Raw genomic sequence first — 22,090 nt, 5'->3', positions numbered from 1 at the left:
TGTACCAACGATAAGCATGTCCGTGATTGACGCTTTATCTTCAACAACACTACTGATATGTGTATGGATCATTAAGTAATTGTTGGGACGTAAAGATCCCACGAAAACGCATGGCGAACCGGCATATCGTAACGTGTATGCGTACCTTTATCGCCAAATCCGAACTGCTGTCGAAAAAATCCAAGAAAGATTCCGATGCCGGTCGTTTTCACATATTGGACGTGGAGGACCGAGAGGAGGAGGAAGAAACAAACGCACGCACACACACGCGCACAATTCGCCGGTATCAACCTGTGGGAATCGTACTGCAGTAAGGTCGCGGGCTCCCTCACGACTGAAGAACCGACGGCGGCGGCAGCATCCTCTTACTGCGGGCCGCGGGAACGTTCCGTCCCGCGTGCCGCGTCTTCGTCGGGCCCTTCGCGCCGGAGCGAGACGGAGCGCGACCGGGCGAGGACACCCGGAGCCGAGAGGCGGCGGGGGTCCAGGCCGCGCGAAGAGGCCCAAGAGCCGTCCCGATTGGCCGGGTACGGGGCGGCCGGTTTCCGAACGACGGCGAAAAGAGAAACAACGGACGGTTCGTCCTTCCTGTTGCTTCCGCGGGGCGTCCTTTGTGCCGCGGAGGAAGGATGAGCGACGGTTATCGGTATCGCGAACGGTAACATTAGCCGAAAGATCGCGCGGACCTATCGATCATTACAATAAAACGTTGAGAACAAACATTTACGAAGAAACCTTTATTTTATACCCCGGTTTAATTTCGATCAAAAAATCAAAAAAAAATTAGCGTGTACAAAAACCTTTATTTTACATACCGATTTAATTTCAGTCAAAAAATCAAGAACATAAACTTAGCGTCAATGGAAACCTTTATTTTATACACCGACTTAATTTTGATCAACAAATCAAGAAAATGAAATTAACGTGTAGGGAAACATCTATTTTACAGACAAATTTAATTTTCATTAAAACCCAAAATTAATTTGTAGGAAAAGCTTTATCTTATAGGCTAACTTAATTTCGATCCAAAATCGAGAAAGAAAATAAACGTATAGGGAAACCTTTATTTTATAAACTGGTTTAATTTTGATAAAAAAAATCAAGAAAAAATTAAGGTGAAAGGAAACCTTTAACTTATAGACCAATTTAATTTCGACCAATACGAGGAAGAAAATAAAATTTGCGTCCATGGAAACCTTTATTTTATATACCGACTTAATTTTGATCAACAAATCAAGAAAATGAAATTGTGAAACGTGTAGGGAGACATCTAGTTTATAGACCAATTTAATTTTGATCAAGACCGAAAATTAATTTGTATTAAAGGCTTTATTTTATAGGCCGAAATTTTGACCAAAAAATCGAGAAAGAAAATTAACGGATAGAGAACCCTTTATTTTACAGACTGGTTTAATTTTGATAAAAAAATTAAAACCTTTAGATCATAGACCGATTTAATTTTGATCAAAACAATCAAGAAAAAAATAACGTGCAAGAAAAATTTTATTTTTATAGATTTATTATTAATTTATTTATCCTTAAATATATTTTATGTCATCAGGTTTAATTTTCTATATGCTGTCCACTCAAAATTAAAACATCGGCAAAACGAACACGCATCCCATTGCCGGCTTCGTTAACGCGCTGGTAAAGACGACAGGACGGCCACCTACTTTTGCGATAGTCGCGGGTTCGAATCCTGCTGGGGCATGACCGTATTTTATATTTGTGATTGTGTTTAATATATGTGATTATCCTAGGCAAGAGTGCAAAATCCGACAAGGAAATAACCAGGCTGGGTAATACCAGAAGTTTTCTGAGATGATTTCTAAGTTGGTCACTCGCAAGTCGGTTAAATTGTAGGTCCAGTCCAGATAAGCCCACAGTTGGTAAAAGGAGACCTTAAAGTATATATATATATATATATATATATATATATATATATATATATATATATATATATATATATATATATATATATATATAATATTGAAAAAAGTAAAAAATCATAAATTAAAATATAAATCATATTATAATAGCCTAAGAGCGTATTATATCTAATTAATTACAAAAACACAGACAACGAAATTAAACTGTAAATACTTCACAATATTGGGCCACTTTCTCATTAAACGTCTAATTTTAAAAAATATTCTATATATTCAAAAGATTAATACAACTATGCAAACCACTCGAAACTAATCCCTCGAATTCATTAAGTATATATAATTATCTGGATTTCATTTATATTTCATTTCATAACAATATAAAAACATACGAAAAAATACCTTTCATTTATTTCTCAATAGATATATTACTTAAACGAAATTGTCGATAATGCTATTAAAATATAAGTTATATTATATCAAATCCAAGTTTTACAATGAAATGAAATTATGTCTTATATCTTGCACGATCAGGACCTACCCACGTTGATATATCGAACGGATAAATCCTTAGAGAGTCAATGTAATGTATGTCGGTACAAAAGAAAAAAAGAGTATATAGTTGCAGTAACAGTGATAAATACACTGCTTTAATGTACAGATTTAACGATCAGATCATAATCAGTGCAACAAAACCTCTTTAGAACCTAATAACGGATACTCCGTTACAAATAACTTCAAGTTAATTAAAATATTTAAAATCGATTATTATAAAACGCCTACAAAAAACTGGGTAGGTAGTTTGACTGCATCATTATTAAAATGTTGAGAATAATGTTAATATTGTTTGATCAAAACATTTGATAAACATTAAATACCTTAAATTGTCCCTAAACCCGTGTTCCAGAAATAAGAATCGCGTAAAAATGTTGTTAAGGTTCGTGAGGCTTTCGCGTGAGGCGTTCGTAAGAGCTTAATGAATATAATGACTTCAATGTCGGGATTTAAAGAGCTGAAATTCGCCTGTCACACGTTCAACGTCAACCTGGAGGTCATACAACAGTAATTCGAAAACTCTAGTTGAACTGGCATGAATAGCTAAAGAATCAATGAAAAGGTAAATGAAGGCTTCCATAACAACTTGCATGCGAGTGTTAAAATATTTACAACCTGGTTTACCGGTTACCGGTTCTCTTATATTGTGGCTTTCCTCTACTTCAGATAAACCCGAACCAAATTTGTTTGCCAAATATAACGACTATTAAACATAAAAGATTAGACTAAACAGTGTTTATGGATACGATTTTCTTATTAAAATTTCTCAAACAAGAAAAAATATATATAAAAATAAAGATTTTTTCACATATATACTTCCATACCTATTAATTTAAAATAAATAAATACAATAATAATTAAATAATGTTCAAAATAATTTATGTTATACATGTTTGTATAGCTTTATATAATAGTACCTTATATTGTGGCTTTTCTTTACTTCATAAAAAGCCAAGGCTTATCAAATTTGATTGCAAAATATAGGTAATATTAAACATTAAATACCAGAAAATATCTTGCCATGATTTAAAATAATATTTATAATTTAAATTTACTTACATTGTATCGTCAACGATTACTAAACCATAACGTCACTAAAATATAGAAAATATAAGACAAGATATAGCAATTTAAAACCACAAATAACTCAAAATCAACAGTTATAATCATCAAAGAATCTCGTGATTTAAAACAATGTTTATGGAAACGGTTTCGTCATTAAAATTTCACCCAAAAAAAAAACGAAGAAAATAATATGTTAATAAAGATAAATTTCATGTATATACCTGCATACCTGTAAATTAAATAAAATTTTAAGTGTAATGTTTAAGTGTAATTTACTTACACTGTATCTTCGAAAATTACTGAACAATAAGGTTATTAAAATATATAGAATATAAAACAAGTTATAGCTATTTAAATCACAAATAACTTAAAATCAATAGTCATCAAATAATCTCATTATTTAAAACAATGTTTAATGATACGATTTTTCCATTAAAATTTCACCCAAAAAAAAGGAAGAAAATAATTTATAGTAAACATATTTTTCATGTATATACCTGCATACCTGTAAATTAAATAAAATTTTAAGTGTAATGTTTAAGTGTAATTTACTTACACTGTATCTTCGAAAATTACTGAACAATAAGGTTATTAAAATATATAGAATATAAAACAAGTTATACCTATTTAAAACCACAAATAACTTAAAATCAATAGTCATCAAATAATCTCATTATTTAAAACAATATTTAATGATACGATTTTTCCATTAAAATTTCACCCAAAAAAAAGGAAGAAAATAATTTATAGTAAACATATCTTTCATGTATATACCTGCATACCTGTAAATTAAATAAAATTTTAAGTGCAATGTTTAAGTGTAATTTACTTACACTGTATCTTCGAAAATTACTGAACAATAAGGTTATTAAAATATATAGAATATAAAACAAGTTATAGCTATTTAAAATCACAAATAACTCAAAATCAACAGTTATAATCATCAAAGAATCTCGTGATTTAAAACAATGTTTATGGAAACGGTTTCGTCGTTAAAATTTCACCAAAAAAAAAACGAAGAAAATAATATGTAATAAAGATAATTTTCATGTATATACCTGCATACCTGTAAATTAAATAAAATTTTAAGTGTAATGTTTAAGTGTAATTTACTTACACTGTATCTTCGAAAATTACTGAACAATAAGGTTATTAAAATATATAGAATATAAAACAAGTTATACCTATTTAAAACCACAAATAACTTAAAATCAATAGTCATCAAATAATCTCATTATTTAAAACAATGTTTAATGATACGGTTTTTCCATTAAAATTTCACCCAAAAAAAAAACGAAGAAAATAATATGTAATAAAAATAATTTTCATGTATATACCTGCATACCTGTAAATTAAATAAAATTTTAAGTGTAATGTTTAAGTGTAATTTACTTACACTGTATCTTCGAAAATTACTGAACAATAATGTTATTAAAATATATAGAACATAAAACAAGTTATAGCTATTTAAAACCACAAATAACTTAAAATCAATAGTCATCAAATAATATCATTATTTAAAACAATGTTTAATGATACGGTTTTTTCATTAAAATTTCACCCAAAAAAAAAGGAAGAAAATAATTTATAGTAAACATATTTGTCATGTATATCCTGCATACCTGTAAATGAAATAAAATATAATAAAAACAATTACAAATAAATTTGCGATAGCATTGCGATTCTATTACATCTCCTAAAAATGTATTCATTAAGTAAAATGATATCCACTGATTTATTAACTTTAGTTCAATTGAATCAATCAGATTTCATTCAAAAATAAAACAAGAATTAATTATTTACGTCAACAAATAACTTTAGATAAATAATTTTGCACAGAAACGTTAAAATCCATCAGAGAACTGCACAAACATACGTATATTGTTTCATATATAATTAATATACCATGTTCCACAAGATCAAAAACATTATTACCTGAAAATACCATCGAAAATTACAGTGAATCAATCAATATTTCAAAACCAAAACATTAAAACTCATCAAAGAATTCAGAATAAATACCTCATAAATATACGTTTACTTAATACACGATGTTCCACAAGCTCAAAAACATTATTATACCCATATCTCAACGAAAATTATTTAGTACTCATCGATCGACAAAGAGCAGCTTCCCATAAAAGTTTATTAATAATTAACGTAAAAAAACTCACACACAAATTAGGCCCGAACCTCTTAAACCATAATCTCCACCCTCAGCCCGAAATCTCCCCCCGTCGAAACGCGCGGCGGGGGTTAAGGGGAAGAGCCCGCCGAGAAGGATCTTTTTTCCTGTCAGCTACAGGAGAGGAAAAAAAACGAAACAAATCTGCCCGTCGTACGCTCGAACCGTTCCACCCTGGTCGGACTGTTATTTTCCTTATCGTTACTATTTCATTTCCTGTTGCCCTCTCTCAATATTTGTCAATTATTTCCAACCGGGGATTATTAATTTCAGTTTTCTCCCGCAAAAAGTGAAATCGCCTGCCGAAAGAAAGAAAAATATATGGAGGAAAAAAGAATTCTATTAAAAGCCGGAAAAAGACCGAACTTATCGCGATCTCGATCGGCATCTGGTCGTCGTATCCATTTTGGAATTCTTCTACAGTTCTTTTTCTTGATTTCTACGCTGGTCTTATCACTATATTAAATCTAAAAGTGTAACCAGAACTGTCGAAATTCATCTTCTTTACGTCAGCCAATTCCCATTTACAACATATGTTGTATTGAGTTATAAAAATGTAATAAAAAATCACAGGCTATATATAATTTACGGCACATTTCGTATTCATTTTTGTATATATATTTGTTAGGAGTGAATATATTTCGGACTTACCTGAGCTACATTTTCGAAATGCTCGTGGCTTTTCTGATAGACACGAGCCTTTTGCAAGTTTCTTCCTATACCAGTATTTTTCCTGATGAACACTTCACCATGATTGGAGAGCCAATCCAACACCTGTAATAAACAAACACGTATATAATTTAATGGCGTTAAGTCCTTAATGTACTTTTAATAATCATAACTGTGAATAATGGTCACATTAAGCCACTTAACAAATCCTCTACTGGGTGAACTGTTAAAATATGGTGTTTAGAATATATTTAAGATATTTCAACGAATAAGATATAAAAGCAAATTTACCCCAGAAAAATCATGGTCAATTATTAAATATTGTCCAATTACATAAAACTCCACTGACTACCTAAATCCTTTAAAGCCACAAAGAGCTTCAAGTCTGAACCATTTTATCAAAACACAACACTCAAGAAAACTTGCTACTTCTTTGTAAAAACAAGTCTCTGATTAAAATTTCAAATTAATTAACAGATGGAGTATTAATTATCACAAAATGATCTTAATAGGAAAATAAAACACTTTATAAATCCAAGAAAAACAGCAAACGAAACTGTAAATTGCCTGCTCGGTTGGCGCAGTGCTAAAGGCAACAGGACGGTCCTGCCAGGGTATGGTCGGAAATTTATGTTTGTGATTGTTTAATATTTGTGATTGTCCTAGGCAATAATGTAAAATCCGACAAGGAAAATTATCCCAGTCACGCCAGTCACCAGGCTGGGTACGACCGGATGTCTTCTGGGATGATTTCTAAGTTAGAAACTCGTCAGTCGGTCGGTTTTATGCCGACGACCGTGGTTTGGAGTCCACGTTAAACTCTAGGTCCAGTCCAGATGAACCCTCGTCGGTAAAAAGAAGACTTTAAAATACAAAAAAAAAGAAACTGTAAATTCTTGTAAGACCTTGTTTCTTCTTTGCAAAAAAATTATAAAGACAACAAAGAAAAGTTTTTCATCACATTTACATATTAATTAAAAGATAATATTGATTATTAAAAAAGTATTCTTTATTGAAAGTATCCTTTAAATCCAATGTATTAAATAAAAACAAAAAAAAACATCACAAGAATGGTCTTTCAATCTCATTATTTTCTTAAAACATAAAATATAAAACGCCACTTTGAAAAACAAAAGTGAACTCAAATAAAATCTAGTAACATCCAATTCATTAAACAAAGAAACATTTAATTGCCTAGAGGTCCAGACATCCAGACTAAAAGTGAAACTATGAAATTATAAAAATACTGGCATTAAATACACAAATTCCAGTTATATAACAACTATCGCTGTAAATGAAATGACAACAAACAAATAAAAATATTGTTCAATTAAGAAACAATAAGAAATGACAATTGAAAAACAATTTCAAAATAACTTATTTACAAGAGCGGCCCCTGCAGACAGTGATACTCAAAAATTGCCCAGATATCAAGTGACAAAGGTTTTTTTTGTGCCAAGTTTATTAGAAATTTTTATTAAGATTAACTAAGATTTTATTTTAAGTTGATGTTATTAACTATTTTAAAAGGAGGTAGTGAGTATACTATCCTGCCTTGCTATAGTCAATAATAGCTAGATCAACTGAATATTCGTGTTTCGAGAAAGATTAATTTTTATTGAAAAAAAAAAAAGATGTAGAAGTAATCTTTTATTATATTTTCTCTGAAATTCTATAACTAACCACTGAACTCTTATACAAAATCGATACATATTTACTAACTGAAATATATATCTATAACTTTTTCTCGATATCGGAATTTATCCGAGGTCAATACCGAAAATACAAGGTCTCGAAAAAAGGATTCGATATACTATTATAGACACTTGACCATTTTATTAAAACACTAAAAATATAATTTTAAACTATAGAATCTCAATAATTTTAATCAATAAAGCAATATTTCATAGTAAAAAGTAAGTTAAACTAATAGGCATAAATACTTTCAGGTGTTTTCGTTTCATAGTTTCTAGCATGTTATAAGAACAAGCGTCTTCACATACCCAAAAACTCTTGTGCCTTGTTAAAAATTTTGTCCTTAGATTAAAACAACACTTTAATATGTAAAAAAGATATCAATATTGTACTGTATAATAAGAATACAACTAAACCTACAGTCCCTAATTCAGTCAATTAATTGTTAAAAAAGACACAAACATGCTGATTAATAAAATCTCCTTAATTGCTGAATAAAAATAGCGCTCAAGAATATTCGCTTCTTTGTAAAACAAGAACAACATTATTGAAGAAAAAGTAATTTAAAATTATAGCTCCACAAGAAAAGTTTTAATGAAATTCGAGTTTATTAAAATAATAATCGATAGTTGCAAAATAAATTCACTCCCTTTCCATTCCCAACTATACGTAAGAACAGTTAAAGATACAATAAGAAGAATTACTGGTGAAAATTGCGAGACCAAAAGTTTCTCCGAACATTGGAAAAGGTCGTTCTCTTTTGACACAATTAAATAGTTTTCTTTTTATTCTTAGCCTCTTAGTCAAAATTAAATATGAAAAATTAAAAATACTTAAATGTTGCCATGTACCATAAAAATACATAAAATACCGGATACAAACCGGATTATTCTTTATTAATTACTTGAAATAGATGTTTTAATCTAAAAGAAATCAAATATTTGTCCTTCAATCCATGAATAAAAATAGCAGTTAAATGTTTAAGAAGGCAGCAACACTGTACTGTAAGAGTACCTAAACTAAATAAAACTTCCAGTCTCTAGATAATCAATAATTAAAAAGGACGCAAACTTGTGCTCTCTTTAATAATTAATTGTAACAGACACTGACTAAACTTTGCTCATTCGATATGCTTACCTGTTTCACGTCCTCCTGGAATAACCCCAAGGCCAGTCGTTGATGAAGTTTGATTTTCTTGGTGTGCCATTTTTGTTCGAGCGCTCGATGGTGATTGAGTATCTGATGGATAACGGCCAAGACATGACTAGCTCCCTCGCTATAATCGGCCGCTGGATTTCCACCAGGTCGATTCTCGAAATTCGAACAATCACCCTAACGATAAAATTACATATGTAAACAATTACTTAACTCATTCCCCAGCGGTAAAAGAAGCAAGAAGTTTCATGCAGAGAGGGTACATGCGTAAAGGGTGCTACAAAAGAGAGATATTTACGTGTTTTTTCTCAGTCCCCGGTTGGTTGCAGACCTGCACCAGGTGATCTAGCTGATAGAGGAGCTTCTTGCTAGTACTATGGACCTGCCACCAAAAATAAACACCATCACCTTCAAGAAAATACTATATCTTATGATTTAATCGATAGGTGACGTCTATGAAATGAAATTATCTAAATTAGGAATTAATTCGTAACTATTATTGTCATTTCGAATCTATCGTGTGAATAGAGGAGTCTATCTTTAGTCCAAAACCAACTAAAACCCTAGGAAAGAACGAACGTGTCCGTACGTTAATTATCTTATCACTTTTGTCGACTTCATCGGCGCTGGGTAGGTTATGGCAGACCTGGAGCATCACGTCCAGACCATTCAATAAAGATTGATAAGAATTATAAACCTAGATCAAAATTTTGTATTCAAAATGTAGTGCACAGTTCCGATATGACATACCTCCGTATAAGCCTGGCACATTGACTCGAAGATATTTTGATGTTGGTGTACAGCGTTTTCGAGAAGCATTATCTCCGAAGGTAGATTCAAATTCTCGCTGGCGTTCTTCCACGCTGGCACATTCTCAACGTATTGCTCCGCTTTATGATGAAAGATCACGGAGAGAGCAAGTACAGCAGTACGTTCGTCTAGCCTGAAAAAAGCATTTTCCGGTCGTTTGTATTAAAATGGCGAAGGCGCACAAATAATAAAAAATTTCACCAAATCACACAAAAATAATTCATATTGAAAATACATGTTTTCTAAAATCTAAATAAACAATATTTAGTATATAAAAATATGTATACAGTTAATTAATCGATTCTAAATTAAATGTTAAAATATTTCATGATAAAATGGTGAAGGCATTTTAAATTTTTATTGTACTAACCCTGCAGCGAAATCCTTCCAGGTTCGATCCAATCTTCCTGCTACTGATCGAATATGCGGGGCAGCATAATGACCACCTTCTATTAGCCTGCTGGCTACACTAAGAATTCGATTAATGTTGACGTAGACGTTCATAGAGGACATGGTAAAATGCTGGTGGTCTTCTTGCAGTTGCTTGGCCAGTTGGTAGGTATGACCGATTTCAACATAGTTCATTAAGAAAATGTCTCGATTGTGACAGATCCAATCAAACATCTGCAAAAATATAAAGTATGATAAGTTGGGATAAAAAATACTGATGTAATGCAATGGAAATAAAAAATATTTTATCTGAGAAATTAAATATTAGAAATTAATCTTAAAAATAATAAAAACACAAGCAATTTTAACTTTTAATTAATAACTTTAAATTTTTTTGTTTCGGTTTTTTCAAAAATTTATTTATTCTTAATCTAGCCTTTAGCCTCTTGTTATTGGAAGAACCATAATGAAGTTATAGATTCAAGAAGAAAAATATAAAAATAATATAACAGCTTAAAAGACAGGTAAGTAACAAACTGTAAAGGGATTGGATGAACATTCAAAAAATGCAACACAAAAAAATAAGACAGAGCGCATGTTTAACTAGAAAATGTTCCTAAGAAAACAATAATTTTACACAGTGACTTCTGCAGGTTAGATTTTGAAACAAATCTTCTTGTGTCTGAATATATATTTCAGTAGCTTTATAGTTTTCTATTTCAATTCTTTACTAAATTAGATTACTTATAAGAACTGATGAAAGTTAATCAAAAGTAACAGGCAGTGTGTGTTGCTAAGAAGGATTAATCTCTAGTTGATTTTCCTGTAATGTTTGAATACAGATCTATTGGAGTAAAGTTTAAAGGAATTTATATATGAAATGGATAATTAAAAAAACTGTTTGCCTGTTTATTTTAAAATATTAATATCCAATAAAATATATTATAGAATGGAGATTGAGAAGGATGGGTGATAGAGGAGTTTTCTGTTGCTTGCAAAGAATTCAAGTAGTGTATACATATCGGTAAGTTAACAATGGTAGTTTTTTGTCTTTTGGAATATTTCTAATCGTTAAAAGGATAATATAATCAGCTCTGCTGACAGATAATTGAAGAAAATATGTACATTTTAATGTCAAAAGATAAAAAATAATTATAATTAGGCAAAGTACCTTTTCACAATCTTGTTCAAAAAGCCTCAGCTGAAAACACTGATCCAATTTAACTTTTTTATGATGCCATAGCTGAAGCAAGTGCTGCTGGGTACTATGAACAGCCTCCAGGTTCTGGATGACCAGTTTCTTGATATCTTGAGCGTCGGGACTGAGCGTATCCGGACTATTTTCTCCTCCACCCCCCTTGTCATTACTCTGCCCGGTGTCATGGGCGCCGCAGGCGTTCTGGAGCAACCGCTTCCCCAAAACGTCTATTTCGTCCACCGGTACCTTCATGATTTTCTTCTTCATATCGTTGTGCAAATCGATTTTGTGTTTGGCTCCGCTGACGTCGTCGGCGAAGTCGTTCCTGGCCAGATCTTCTTGTAGGTCATCCAGGCGGTCTAAGAGCTCGGCAGCTTGCCAAGAGAACTCCTCCACAGCTAATCTAAAGTTGCAAAAAAACATGAAGTTTAAAATGACGGATATAATGGAAACCCTGAAAATACTGACCTAGTTTCTAGCCAGTTGGAGTGATCATAAGACAATGTTCCATCTAAATCAGATGTAAGCTGGCTTGTATCGATAATCTTAGGTAGAGCTTCTATGCTTATCATATTTGTCTGAAATAGATAATAATATTAAGGTGATGATACGTTTAATGGAAAACGGTGGTTACCTCGAATTTGTACTTGTGTGAACCTAAAGACGTTCGCTGTTTCTGCCAAAAGTTGTCGGGTTTCACTATGAGGGCTTGGTGGACTGCGCCTTGAGGAAAATGCTCATGTAAAGCTTTGAGTATAGGCTTGACGGTAGACCAAGTAGCACCACGCATGTCCACAAGCACGGTGAAGCCTAAGTTACGAGCTTCATCGCTGAAACAAAATGATAATATTAGTTCTGATATTCCATATAGTCTAATTATAATTTGTTTTTATTTGTTATCTTATATTAAACGATATATAATATAGCGTTAAGCGATATATAATATAAAAGTGACCACAAAACGTATACAAATATAGAACTGTTTATATTACAAAAAACATATGATATTTACGGTCATATTTATTTAAACTATTGATTACTTCATTGGAATCGTATTTATTGAATAAAACTAGTCGACGTTTCGGAATTATTACAGATTGTACCTTCAACGAAGGCATCACTTTAAACAAAAATAAGACCAGTTCACTCAAAATCAAAGAACTGGGAACTATACTGGTTAGTCGGAAGATAACAGTTCAATTGAAAAGTCCTCCGCTTGACATATAGATGGCGCTACTAAAATTAAATTCATATATTTTTTAGTTAACCCTAACCCTCAAAAGATGCGTGTATAAATTTGACAGCTGTCGGATCATTAGTTTGTGAATTATAGCATTTTGAGTGAAGCAACTTTTGTTATTGTGAAAAAAATCGATAAAAAGGAATTTTGCGTGTTGATAAAATATTGCTTTTTGAAGGGAAAAAATTCAGTTGAAGCAAAAACTTGGCTTGATACCGAGTTTCCCAATACTGCCCCCAGCAAAATCAACCAGGATTGGTATGCTAAGTTAAGACGTGGTGAAATGAGCACCGAAGACGGTGAATGCAAACGGTGGACGTCCAAAATAGGTTGTTACCGACGAAAACATTTAAAAAATCCACAAAATGATTTTGAATCACCTGAAGTTGAATGAAATAGCAGACACTCTAAAGATATCAACTGAATGTGTACATCATATCATTAACGAATATTTGAGTATGAGAAAGCTCTGTGCAAAGTGAGTACAGCGCGAGCTCACTTTTGACCAAAAACAACGACGAGTTGATGATTCGGAGCAGTGTTTGAAGATGATCAAGCGTAATAAACCCGAGTTTTTGCGTCGATATGTGACAATGGATAAAACATGGCTCTATCATTTCACTCCGAAATTCAATCGAGAGTCCTCCGAGTGGACTGCAAACGATGAACCCACTCCAAAGCACGGGAAAACGCAACAGTCGGCTGGCAAGGTTATGACGTCTGTATTTTGGAATGCGCATGGAATAATTTTCATTGACTACCTTGAAAAAGGAAAGACCATCAATAGTGACTATTACAAAACGTTATTGGACCGTTTGAAGGGCGAAATCGCCGAAAAACGACAACATTTGAAGAAAAAAAATGCTGCTTCACCAAGACAATGCACCGTGTCACGTCAGTAGAAACGATGACAAAAATCCATGAATTGGGCTTTGAATTGCTTCCTCATCCACCGTATTCTCCAGATCTGGCCTACGGCGACTATTTCCTGTTCTCAAATCTCAAAAGAATGCTCGCTGGGAAGGAATTTTCGTCGAATGAAGGGGTGATCGTCGAAACTGAGACGTAATTTGAAGCAAAGGACAAATCTTACTACAAAAATGGTATCGAAAAGTTGGAGGGTCGGTACAATTAGTGTGTCACCCTTTTAAGGGAATTATGGTGAATAAAAAAAACAATTTTGCCAAAAAAATGTGTTTTACTATGGTATGACCGGAGACTTTTCAATTGACCTATTACTTAACAACAAACAAAATTATTCTCACATAGTTATTGAAAAAAGATTAACGTTGACACAATATTATCACCAGCGTTTATACCGGATACATGGAAAACGCGTGAATCAGTTTCCATCACGAGAATGATGTTTGTTGTTGCGGCAGTTGTTGCAAAATTAATTGTATGAAGTTGTCTCCGACGTCGGGCTACATACGTACCGAAATGAACATTGTGTTCTGTATATCTATTTTTGGTGCGTATCTCCATCTCGTCAAGTCGGCTCGTACTTTTAATTTAAAATTTCCTCGACATAACATGAACAAGTTAAATAGGCACAAAACATAATACGGCAAAATGTCAAATTCATTTACACATTCATACCTAAACATATTAAAATCTCCATCTTTTTAACATTAAAAATAATTTCTGTTGCTGAAAAGACAGCTCGGTGGATTATTATCATGTACAAAACACAATACAACATATAGTAAAATTAGTTTATTCTGTACGAAAAATATTTTTGTTTGTAGATTATCTTTAGATTTCAACAATAAACCCTCTCCTATTAAAATACTTAATGAACTGATCTTGCCAAAAATGTACTGAAAATCGCCGATTTAAAAAGTAGTTAGCGAGTCTTTGTGATAGAAGTCGATCCTAGTGAAGCCAAATTGTCTTTGTAAGCTATAGTCTGTTCAAAGTTATTTTGTACATACGTAATTTAAATTTATGAGATCAAAACGTCGCCATGTTGCCGCATCAACTCTGAGTTTTAGTTCAGTTTGGCTTTGACATCCAACAAAATTCTAATCTAAATAAAATACTTGAACAAAAATTTTATGAAATATAACTTATTTTAACATTATAATACATCTAAAAACTACAGTTAATAGTTTATAGATTAGAGTTATAATCTCTTATCACTATTGCTTTCAAGAATTTTGCATACCTCTGACAACCGGACGACTTTTACAGGCTCATTCATTTTTTAAGTGTTCGAACTAATAAGATAGCATAGAATAAAATGAGAATGAAAATATTGTCTGATTCTGAAACGAATTTACAAATTGCGGTAGGCAATACATTAAACATCTTGATGACGTATGCGCAAAAATACTTTGAATAGACTATAATAATATGTGTTACAAACAGCAAATTCACCATATTTCTAAAAATTTTCTTTAATAATGTTTACACATAGTCTACCCTAAGTATCAGTGAACTTACATCATCAAAATGTATAATATATTGTCTATTGTAGTTTGTAAATTTGTTGCCAATACCAGACAATATCACCTTTTTCATTTTATTCCAGTTGAAAAGAGATGCTGATGAAAGACAATGCTGTTCCATACATTCGAACATGTAACCAAATCAGCCTGCAAGAGATGTTTGGTTGTCAAATATCTGCAAAATCCTCCAAAACATTAGTGATAATAAGAGGTTATAATATGGCAAATGCGGTATTGGCGCTTGGCTTGTTTTGATTGGCTACTTTAGTTGAAAATGTCGAGGCCAAATAAATAGTCAGAAACGGATTACATCTCAAATCAATAACTTCGAACAGAAACGAACTAATGAGGGGGGGGGGGGGGCGTACCAGTAAAATGCGTAAGAGATGATAAGTATTGATACCATTAAATATTAAGCTACTAGAGTTTGTACTCGAAATATTTTTATTGTATTGCAGCTGCACTGAATATTAGTATAGCCACTATAACATTTCTCGAACTAATGAAAATCAATATAATGTTTCATTCACTGAAAATAAAGTATCTATAGTCTATTCAAAGTTTTTTTAGTAATGCGTCGTGGATATTTGTGACGTCAAAACATTACAATGTTGCCGCATCAACTCTGAATTTTAATTCAGTTTGGCTTTGACATACAAAAACATTCTAATCTAAATAAGATAATTGAACAAAAATGTTATCAAATATAATTTATTTTAACATTATACTATATCTAAAAACTACAGTTAATTATACAGCTACAATAATTTATAGGTAAGAGTTAAAAACTCTTATCGCTATTGTTTTCAATAATTTTGCATACGTCTGACAGCTGGTCGCCGTCCGGTTGTCAGATGTACGCTAAATTCAAAATATTAATTATAATTATTACAGGTTATAAACCGGAAAACATTATTTTAGCCCTTTATTTTGATTAATTTTAAGTCGTTTCGTAATATACTATATTATTTCGCTTGAAAATGCCGAAAACAACAGACATTCAGGGTCACAAATTGATTGCGGCTTTAATAGGTTATCTCGAAAAGGAACGAGATAACGGAAGCCCCATTTTGCCGGTAAATTCCGTTCGAGAGATAATTATTAATGATATTAAATAATATAAGTCCCTCCAATTTTATTGAAAATGTTTTTTAGCGGGTTGGTGACGCTCTAAATATTAGTGTGGGTACTGTGAATAACATCGCTTACAAAATGAAGAATAATACGTTAGGTCCACCCAAGAAAACCCGTCTACATATAAAGTGGGTGACGAATCTTGACACTGGCTCTATTCCAGACCAAATATACGAAGTGTATAAGAACAGTAAGTACAAACTATTTTATCGATATAAACATAATTTAATAAAGTTATTTTAGAGAAAATTGTCCCTCTGAAAAGTATACATAAAAGAATTAAGGACATGCAGCTTTTTGAGGGATGTAAAACATCCTTTCATATACTCTTACATGGTATAGGGTTTAAATGGTGTAAAGATAACACTCGGAGAGTCTTAATGGAACTCCCAGCCATTACCTTAAAAAGAATTCAATTAATGACATAAAATAATATAAGAAACTTGAATATTTCAAAATGGTTCTGAAATGGCGTGAAAGACTTGTGTGCACAAATATAATTGTAATTGTTCAAAAATTAACCATGAGCATTAGGTTACAACGTATGAGGAGAGAATGAATACTAACTGTTTTGTATATATGGTAAATGCATTAGTCAGAATTCAGTGATTAATTTTAACAAGAACGGTTTACACAGGTAGTCGCAGAAAAAATAAAAATACAGTGATACCAAGATGACTTGCCAAGTAAACACACCATCGAAGGAAACAAGAACTAAACGTAAAAAGTAAACCTACCAGAACTCTACCTCTACTACTAGAACTCTACCTCATGGATGGCGTGGAAAAGAGTTCAATGTAAACTCAACAAATCTAACCTATAAACTATTATACCCGTGTTCCTAATTGTAGTATTAAATCCTTCGATAATATATGTATTAGATGTACTATAATGTTAAAATAAATTATATTTGATAACATTTTTGTTGAATTATTTTATTTAGATTAGAATTTGTCTTGTATGTCAAAGCCAAACTGAACTAAAACTCAGAGTTGATGCGGTAACATTGTAATGTTCGACGTCACAAATATCCACGACGAATTACTAAAAAAACTTTGAATAGACTATACATACCTTGATATTTGTTCTATTCAAGATTGGTAAGATGTTAATAAAAAAGTGTAAAGAAAACAAAAAGATAAATTAAGTTTTGAGCATACCCTGCAGTTAAAGTATTTCAAATTGCCGCTTGATAAATATAAATTAAATATTTAATTGTATTTTATGTAATTTACTTTCTTGGAAATAGGTTCTAAAACAGTAGATAAGAGAGCTGAATACAATGGGTACAGAGTGTAACGTTTTCCTCCCTATTCACTACATATTAAATCAAATCGAATTTTTATGGGATGTGGCAAAGAATTAGTACATTAAATATTAACAGCTTAGTTATTGACTTGAATACTGGCTCAGAATATGACAGTATGTCAATGAAACTTTCTGAATATGCTATAATGATTCAATGCAGATAATACCAAGACAAGGTGATGAGAGTCGTAACAACTAAAGGTGAATATATAATTAATATAGGATAAATTATAGAAAGATTTATGTGAATAGATATGTGTATAACCGACCAGAGTATATATGAGCATTTGGTTAAGATGTAAGAGGAGGGAAACAATACTGTTTTGCATATGTGGCAATTTATTATTATTATTAATTTCACTTTTATCAAGAAAAATATACATAGGTAGTAACAAAAGAAACTAACATACATTTACATACATATAAAATATCAGAATAATTTGATAAGAAAACATAGTAACAAAGGAACCAAGAACTAACTATAAGAATGTAAATATGTTTTCTTATGAAAATAAAATACAGCATTTAGATGTACAATTAAACATTGGGTGGATTAAGCCTTTAAGGGATATTATAGGTGGTTTAGAAAAGAGTTCAATGCAACTATAATAAAATAACTCTGCCGGCTTGGTGGCGCAGTGGAAAAGCCGATGAGACGGTCCTCCTACTGTTGCGATAGTCGCGGGTTCGAATCCTGCTGGGGCATAGATGTAAATTTATGTTTGTGATTGTTTAATATTTGTGAATGTTCTAGGCAAGTAACCAGGCTGGGTAAGACCGGATAACTTCTGGGATGGTTTCTAAGTCCGTAGGCTTTTAATACTGAGGACCGTGGTTCGGAGCCCACGTTAAACTTTAGGCCCAGTTCAGATAAACACATAGTTGGTAAAAGCAGACTTTAAAATATACTTAAAAAATAACTCTAACCTCTAAACTATTGTGGCTGTTTAATTAACTGTGGTTTAAATCCTTTGGTAATATATACATTAGATGTATTATAATGTTAAAATAAATTATATTTTATAACATTTTTGTTTAATTATTTTATTTATATTAGAGTGCTGTTAAAAGCGGCAAAAATTGTACCATCTTGACGTGATAAATTGAGATGATGTGAGTTCACTGTCACATTGAATAACACCATCGTCCCCCATAATTTTTCTCAAACCCAAAAAAGTAAAATTACATAATATGATTAAATAGTAAAAGTTACGTTCGGAACTATTTCAAAGAAGGTCTAGTTCTCGAACACGATTTAATTAAAACGACTCTCTACTGGCCTAATAACGTGAATTTGAGACGGACGCGCGCCCACGCGACTGCAGTCAATTACGACTCAGCGCTCGGTGATAAAAAAGCGATCCGCAAAAAAGCACAGGCGTGAAAACCCCCCCACCCCAACTCATCCGATGGAATTCGCCGAATAGCTTCGTTTATGGGCTCTATAACCGTCGTCATCGGACTAATCCCCAATGATAAATTGGACGCGGAGGAATGTCGGAACACGGTGATGGCGCGTCAGGACATAATCTCCATCTGAATATTCTTTTGCGTCCCGGTGCCGGTTTTACTGCGAGAAGTTCACTCTTCGTTTCCTAATCGGCATTCAACGGCATCTCGAGTTATCGTTAAATACCTCATGATGTGATGTCGAAATTAAAGGCAAATACAGGTAAATAGAGTGGTATGTGCGGAAAATAACGCAGACCAATGATTAAAAAAATGTTTTTAGTGATTTTAAACGATTCCTGTGCTGTATGGTGTGCTGGTTTAGAAAATAATTAGCGATGGGAACTATCGACTGAAAACAGTCGAAACAGTCGATAGTCGCAAAACACACGATAGTCAAAAAAATAGCGACTGAAAATAGTAAATGCACGGTTCAACTGTTTTTGTTTTCATTCGTAATGTTAGACGAAGATGTACGAATTCTTGTCTGTATAAAATGTGAGATAGGAAAGGACAGAGATAAATGCTTGGAGCAGTTAATTTTAAATGTCTTTATATTCTCCAACGGTAGTACAAGCGAGACAGATATATATATATATATATATATATTCATTCACGTGATAACTTTAAAAAAGAAAAAGAAAAAAAAATACTAATTTCTATTATCATCTAATAAATAATATAATTTTAAAGGAACTAGGATTATTATATTGAATGTTCTGTGGATGTGTAAAAAGGAATGGAATAATAACACCACAAATGTTTTATCGTGTTTTAATATATTAATTGCTATTTTCAAATAACATATCATAATAAATATAAATAGTACAACACAACTTAAATAAACCCTAAAAACTAGAGATTTTCCATAACCATAACTACTAAATAAAATGTAAACGTATTCCTAATCATTAAAAAATCTAATCCATGATGAACCTAAAAATGATCGTACAATAACTACCACACCCTTTTTAAATAAAAGTTTTATTTATTTTTGAACGGAAATATTTTTAAATTACCGTGTATTATCATGTTCGACTTTTCTCCCGTGAGGCGATTTCTTCGATCTTTAATTATTTGCCCAGATTTTGAAAAAACGCGTCCCCAGGGGACAGATGTTGCAGGTATATGGGTTTGGGTTATGGGTTTGCAGGTTATGGGTTTGCCAAAAATCCAATGTGTTTTCTAAATGCCTAATAAATGGAATTTCCAAATACTGCTAAATCTGTAAAGTTGCTGCAGTACTTGAAGTAATTATTTCTTTCATTCTAGCCATTTTTTTATCAAAATATCTCCAGATGTCAATACATTCTTGGTCAGTAGTTTTGTCTTGAATTTTGAGTTGTGGAACTATATATTTGTATTTTTTGAAGTTAGAATAGAAGATACCTCTTTTGTGATACCTTTTTGTATCACCACAGCATTATTTGCAATACCAAATCCTGCTTTTTTAAATCTAGGATCTAAAAATGTGGATTTCCCGCATATCGTATTCATTTCTAAAATTTTAGAAATCACCACGCGATAATCTCGATATTTATATTTTACCATGACAACTGTGTCGTCGACAAATGCTCCAAGTACTGTTACTTTTATTGTTGAGTACTGTTACTCGGTCAAAGGCTTGTGAGACTTCAGAAATATTGCAGGGCAGTATTTATTTTCTTCAAATGCCTTTGCAACAACCCCTGCTACTCTATGCACTTATCGAGATTAACGAGTGGTGATTTCGAAATCCAAACTGGAAATCTGGAATTTCTATAATTGGTTTAATGCGTTTTAACAGCAGTTTCTCAAATAATTTTGATATCGCAGGAAGTAGCTAAATAGGCCTATAAAATCCAACTTGTTCTGCAGGTTTGTTGTCAACTTTTTTAAGTCTATAGCATATTACTAATTTACAGTGAATATCAGTTATTAAACTGCCAATTATAGTGACATAGTAGATAGTGAAGTTCCAAACCAAAAAAAAAATATATATGTACAACTAAACACAATTGCTATGCCTGAAAACTTAACTATTAAGGAAAATAAATTGAAAAAGTAGGACAAGTTGTGAAAAATAGGGCAATTCTTGAAACCGGATAGCTTTTGAACGAAGAAAGATCGTAAAAGTCACGTCATTTCGATATCTATAATAGATCTCTTCCTCTATTATGATAAAAAATGATTTTCCAAGATCCTCCGTGCCGCATCGATTGATTAATGATCTGAGAAATGTATGCATTCGCATAACATGAATTATTCATGACCAAAAATTTAATTTCGTTTATTAAAATTGAATTTTAAACCGCCTTCCAGGAATAAATTCCACATACCAACGCGAAGAAGTAACACCATACTAGAAGTAATATTATTTGAATGTTTTTCTCTGTTTCGAAAAAAAAAATATTAAAAAAACTCAGCTAAAGCACAATTAGAATGTCGTGCTATATTCGAAATGAACACTTTCAATGCCAACTTGTAAATACTGATAGTTGAAGATGAAATAGGAAGGACTGAAATAAACATCGGAAAAAAATCAAATTTTCGCGAATAGACCTTTAGTAATCTCCACTATCAAAGCGCAATAATTTTTGACTGAGTAAGCGAATGATGTTATCTTTATATTTAGTATGTTCTATTGATGGTTAACCTTCAAATATGTTGTAGTACGGCTTCTATAATAAGTAATATTACAGCCCTTTTATTGCTCTTCATTAGGAAAACCAATTTAAGTATAGTAGTAACAAGTCAATTGAAAAGTCACCGGTCTACCATAGTAAAACACATTTTTTGGCAAAATTAGTTTTTTTTATTCAACATAATTCCCTTCAAGTGTGGTACACTGATTATAGCGACCCTCCAACTTTTCGAAACCATTTTTGTAGTACGATTTGTCCTTTGCTTCAAAATAGGCCT

General features: G+C 32.1%; 1 protein-coding gene across 9 annotated transcripts in view; it reads right to left on the bottom strand.

Annotated features, from left to right (window-relative positions):
- The window catches only part of trio (trio Rho guanine nucleotide exchange factor), a 379,571-nt gene that overhangs the window by 224,843 nt on the left and 132,638 nt on the right, over positions 1-22,090 (bottom strand). For 8 of the 9 annotated variants that reach the window (XM_076416297.1, XM_076416301.1, XM_076416300.1 and 5 more), the window contains exons 3-10: positions 12,243-12,438; positions 12,077-12,186; positions 11,582-12,011; positions 10,391-10,644; positions 9,961-10,153; positions 9,509-9,592; positions 9,193-9,387; positions 6,343-6,465 (exon numbers count right to left, since the gene is read on the bottom strand). In XM_076416297.1, coding sequence (XP_076272412.1) covers positions 6,343-6,465; positions 9,193-9,387; positions 9,509-9,592; positions 9,961-10,153; positions 10,391-10,644; positions 11,582-12,011; positions 12,077-12,186; positions 12,243-12,438 — 1,585 coding nt within the window. Of the gene's footprint in view, positions 1-145; positions 200-6,342; positions 6,466-9,192; positions 9,388-9,508; positions 9,593-9,960; positions 10,154-10,390; positions 10,645-11,581; positions 12,012-12,076; positions 12,187-12,242; positions 12,439-22,090 lie in introns of those variants that run through there. The other variant, XM_076416307.1, reaches the window with a different exon arrangement.

The sequence above is a fragment of the Rhynchophorus ferrugineus genome, unplaced genomic scaffold (assembly GCF_030347505.1).
Source record: "Rhynchophorus ferrugineus isolate W39M unplaced genomic scaffold, kcgeb_rfMv2 rfM10, whole genome shotgun sequence".
In the NCBI taxonomy this organism is placed as follows: Eukaryota; Metazoa; Arthropoda; class Insecta; order Coleoptera; family Curculionidae; genus Rhynchophorus; species Rhynchophorus ferrugineus.
Note: the sequence above shows the minus strand (reverse complement) of the source record. Positions and strands in the feature narration are given on the sequence as shown.